General features: G+C 57.2%; 1 protein-coding gene across 1 annotated transcript in view; it reads left to right on the forward strand.

The window, feature by feature from the left end:
* Positions 1-5,000, forward strand: part of PTSG_09113 (uncharacterized protein) — an 8,811-nt gene that overhangs the window by 2,561 nt on the left and 1,250 nt on the right. The window contains exons 5-11 of the mRNA XM_004989309.1: positions 240-389; positions 622-1,307; positions 1,737-2,001; positions 2,277-2,380; positions 2,631-2,759; positions 3,045-3,096; positions 3,325-5,000. The exon at positions 3,325-5,000 is cut by the window's right edge and continues 1,250 nt beyond it. Of these exons, the coding sequence (XP_004989366.1) occupies positions 240-389; positions 622-1,307; positions 1,737-2,001; positions 2,277-2,380; positions 2,631-2,759; positions 3,045-3,096; positions 3,325-5,000 (3,062 nt within the window). The remainder of the gene's footprint in view (positions 1-239; positions 390-621; positions 1,308-1,736; positions 2,002-2,276; positions 2,381-2,630; positions 2,760-3,044; positions 3,097-3,324) is intronic.

Raw genomic sequence — 5,000 nt, forward strand, 5'->3', positions numbered from 1 at the left:
TATGTGTGTGTGTGCGTGTGTGTGTGTGTGTGTTTGTTTGTTTGTTTGTTTGTTTGCACACAAGCTCCTTGTTTTCATTCATGTGCGTGATTGTTCCTGACGTTTCGTTGTTCACAATGCGTCAGCATGCTTGTAGTACACGCCCCTCCTCCCTCTTCCCCGACTCTCACCTCACCCATCTCGACCTTCCACCCCCAAACCCCTTCCTCATCTCTCTCTCTCCATCTCTCCATCACCAGGCGGCATCTGCTCGTCGTACATCTTCGAAGACGACAACAACGACGGATATGCGGTCAATGTTGGTTTCACGTCCACGAACAGCAACGGCAGCCCCACTTCCACCTTCAGCTCCGTCCTCACAACCGCACACGAACTCGGACACGCATCAGGTGCCTGGGATACACATGTGGTGTGATATCATGCGTGTGCACGTGTGTGTGTGTGTGTGTGTGTGTGTGTGCGTGCGTGGGTGTGTGACCTCTGTGTGTGTTTGTGTGCGTAACCCACATGTGCATGCGCTCTCGTGTCATCTCTGCTTTCTGTTGTTGCACCTCACACAACTCAATTCAACCACTCCCGCCAATGTCCCACTGCAACCCCCCCCCAACACCACCGATACAGGCGCGCGCCACGACTGCTGCACGTCAGACCCGTGCGGCGATCTCCCAAACTGCAACACGGACGACCCCGGATCACACGAGTGCTGGCCATCGGCTGAGGATGGGGGTCCATATCTCATGTTCCCGTCCGTCAGCAGCGCCGCTAATGCTGGTGCCGCAAACTCCAACGCAGCAACCTTCTCCCCGTGCTCGCGTGCGGACATTGTGAATCTCGTCGCGAACGAGGGCAACTGTCTCATTCGTGAGGACCCGTGCGCCTTTGGCGGCGACTGCTGTGACGACGGCGGCGACGTGTTGCCTGCAGGCACGTTCTGCCGGCCCGCCGATCCGCTCAACACGTGCGTCAAGGACGCGGTGTGCAACGGCGTTGACGGGTACTGCCCACCATTTGACCCCAAACCAGACGGTATGCCGTGTGACCTCGACGCAAACCCGGACACGCTCGCAACGACAGGCACGTGTCACGAGGGCCAGTGCAGCAACATCTACACGGCCGTGTGCTCGCAGATCAACCTGCAAGGGTGCACGCTGCCCGGTAACGAGTGCATTGCCGCCTGCCGCACCCCGGGTGGCTCGTGCTATGCGTATGCGAGCGCGTGCGGGCTGTCGACGTATTGGCGCGACACGGAGACGTGCATCATGGCATCTGAGGATGCACCGTGCGCTGTGGACGGCATGGAGGGCATGGTGGGTTGACGGGAAGGGGAGGACGTGCGTGTTTGGATGCGAGTTTGTGTGTGTGTGTGTGCGTGTGTATGTGTGTATGTGTGTATTGTGCGTGAATGATCGTGTGTGTGTGTGTGTGTGTGTGTACTTTTGTGTGTGCATGTGTGTGTCTCTCTCTCTCTCTCTCTCTCTCTCTCTCTCTCTCTCCCTCTCTCTCTCTCTCTCTCTCCCTCTCTCTCTCTCTCTCGCTCTACTCTGTACTCTCTCGCTCTCTCTCTCTCTGTATGCGTGAAGCTGCACTTGCGTCCCTTGCTCCCACTCTGATCGCCTGGTTTCTCATCTATCCCTTTGCACCAACACGTGCACGCACACCTCATTCTCACGTATCTCTTCGCTCCACATCACCACACCACAACCCACCCCAACCGAATCACCCACCCCATTATCCAGTGCTCGCTGGATGGCACGTGTGCAATCTGTGACAGTGGCACATGCAACTACACCACGCCCGTCAACACCCGCACGTGCGAGTTTTCGTACGAAGACACGTTTGGCCCATGCGAGGGCACGTGCGGTGCTGGCGTGCAGCGGCGCGTTGCAATCTGCTACTGCGACGGTGACGTCACACCGGGCAGCGCGTGCGGCATCAAACCAGACGACATTACGCAAGCATGCGAACTGCCCACCTGCCCTCCAGAAACCACTGCCCAAATTGGTGCGTTGACATTCATGTGTGTGTGTGTGTGTGTGTGTGTGTGTGTGTGTGTGTGTGTGTGTGTGTGTGTGTGTGTGTGTGTGTGTGTGTGTGTGTGTGTGTGTGTGTGTGTGATTGTGATTGTGATTGTGTATGTGTGTGTGATTGTGTGTGTGTGTGTGCTGTTGAAACAACGACCGCCACAGTCCGTCAGCATCTTTCGTCACCGTCTCGCCCACACCGTCTCCTTACCCACACAAACACACACATACATACACACACGTGCACGCGTGCAGATGACATGTGCGGTGTTGTTGGCGTGACGTACGATGAGGACCCGTCGCTCGCTGGCAAATACACGTACAGGGGCATGAGCAACCAACAGCCCTACTTTATCAAGGTGCGGTGATTGGCACGGGTGGTGGTTGTTTGGGGGTTGGTTGGTCGTGTGTGGTTGTGTGTGTGTGGTCGTGTGTGTGTGTGTATGTGTATGTGTGTATGTGTGTTTGTGTGTAGGACCGTTGCCGTCGCTGTTGCGTGTCAACCTGTTTGCATTTGTGTGTCCGTCTTTATCTCGCTCTCGACAACATCACAGTCGTCACGCCCACCCCTCTCACAACCCCCTTCAATCTCTCCCTCCACCACATTAGGAGCTTGACTTCAACGTGGAGCGCGTGCTGTTCTTCAGCTCGGCCTATGGCGTGTGGATCATCGGCGTTGCACTTCAGAGCCAATACGCATACGCGTACACCGACGACATCAACAACGGGCCGTGGCTGGTGAGATGTTTTGTGGGGTGTGTATGTGTGCATAGATGTGTGTGTGTGTGCGTCGAAGTGTGCGTGTGTGTGTGCGTAGATGTGTGTGTGTGTGTGCGTGTGCGTAGATGTGTGTGTGTGTGTGCGTAGATGTGTGTGTGTGCGTGTGCGTAAACATGGATTTGTCAACGTTGAGATGTGCATGACGCAACATGTGTTCTTCCTCCTTCAGCTCGTGATGTTCTGCTCTGCTCCTCACCATCCCGATCCCCCCTCTCCTTCACCTCCCTCCGCTGCACTGCACAGGTGTACACGGGCACCGCCTTTGAGGAAACGCCGTCATTCTCCAGCGTGTGCGGTGAGTGATGTGAAGAGCGTTATAGATGTGGTGTGTGGTTGTAGCCAACACGTGCACACGCACCGCATCTCTCGCTTCAGACCATCACCCTGCTTCTCTGTTCTTGAATCGACCATTACTTCCCCTTCTCACACACTGACACACACATATACACTGACATACATACACTGACATACACACATACACACAAACATACAAACACACACGCAATCCATTGCCAATCGCCAGTGCTGTCGCTGTCGGCGCTGACGACGGTCACCGACACAACATCGTCCACATCAACGTGGACGTCGACTTCATCATCAACCACCAGCTCATCCTCAACGTTTTCCAGCACCACGGCTGCGTCACCTCCGCTGTCATCAACGACCACCACCACCTCCCTCGCCAGCATGGAATCGCCAACAACAACAACAACAGCAACAGGTGGTGTCGGTAGCACGACGCCTACAACCGCTACAACAACAGCCACCACGACTAGTGAGACGCCAGAGACAAGGTTTGAGACTACTGTACCGCAGTCCACCACAACCACAGTCATCACAACCGTCCCAGTCACCTCTCCAGTCGTTGACACCACAACGACCACTACCGCAGCCACAACGGCCCCGATCACCTCCCCAGCCGTTGACACGACGACCATCACCACCACTCCCTCGCCCCCATCATCATCATCATCATCAACATCATCCTCGTCATCATCAACATCGTCGCCATTGCCTGGTACCACCACGCTGTTCACCACCGCGCCGACGACGACCACCATCTTTGGGCCCTCTTCCCAATCCCCAACGTTTGCCATCACGTCTACTACAACAACGGAACCCACAACCACCGCCACCCCAACCGCTACAACGACAACAACAACGACAACAACAACAACGACACCCGCTGTCGTGAGCATTGAAGGGTTTGCGACAGCATTTGTTGGTGTGCACTCGTCCAACAGCGGACAGGCGCTCCGGTTCTCCACGGCGTTTGATTCCGCAGCCATCATCTCTACAACCTCCAACTCATCCCCGAGCGAGTGCGGCGATGCGTGTGTGGCGAACGCAGAGTGCCTGGGCGTGTTCTGGTGGGAGGTGACGAGTGCAGAGACGAGGTGTGTGCTGTTGCGGGACCTTGGCACGGCGCAAGGCATCGCCACAGGCACCGTCTCCGTCAGCCTGGTGCTGCTGAGCCGCACGACGACGACCACGACGACGACCACGATGACGACAACAGCAACGCCGCCGGTGCTTGACGGGTTCAACCTCGTGTTCCTCGGCCATGTGGCCAGCAACACCAATGGGCCCTTCGTGCGTTTCTCGACGGCATTCGACAGCAGCGCACAGCTGAGCTCCACCAGCGACGTCACCCTGCAGGAGTGCGGCATGATGTGCATTGATGCCCCGGAGTGTGCCGGCATCTTTGTATGGACGCCCCTCCACGGGACACAGCGGTGTGTGCTGCTGCGTGATGTTGGGTCGAGTGGCGGCACGGAGACAGGGTCCGAGTCATACAGCTTCCAGCGCATTGTACCCACAACAACAGGGGCAGGAATGTCAGCAGCAACAACAACAACCACACCACCCACGACATCGTCCCTGCCATTCCTGCGTGAGCTGGACGGGTACGAGGTGACGTTCACGGGTGCAATCGACAGCAACACGGGCGATGCACGCCGCTTCTCCACCGCCTTTGACGCCTCGTTTGTCCTCAACACCATCGACAACCAGGACACGAGCGTGTGCGCGGCCGCCTGCGACAGCATGGCTGCCTGCCTCGGCATCTTCCTCTGGATCCAGGCGAGTGGCACCACGCGGTGCGTGCTGTTGTCTGGGCTGGGGGCGGAGTCCGGCGCCACCACGGCGTCTGTGTCGCTCTCCCTCACCAAAGTGGGCGTGGCACCTCCAACGCCGGAC

This window comes from Salpingoeca rosetta (assembly GCF_000188695.1).
Source record: "Salpingoeca rosetta unplaced genomic scaffold supercont1.29, whole genome shotgun sequence".
Lineage (NCBI taxonomy): Eukaryota > Choanoflagellata > Craspedida > Salpingoecidae > Salpingoeca > Salpingoeca rosetta.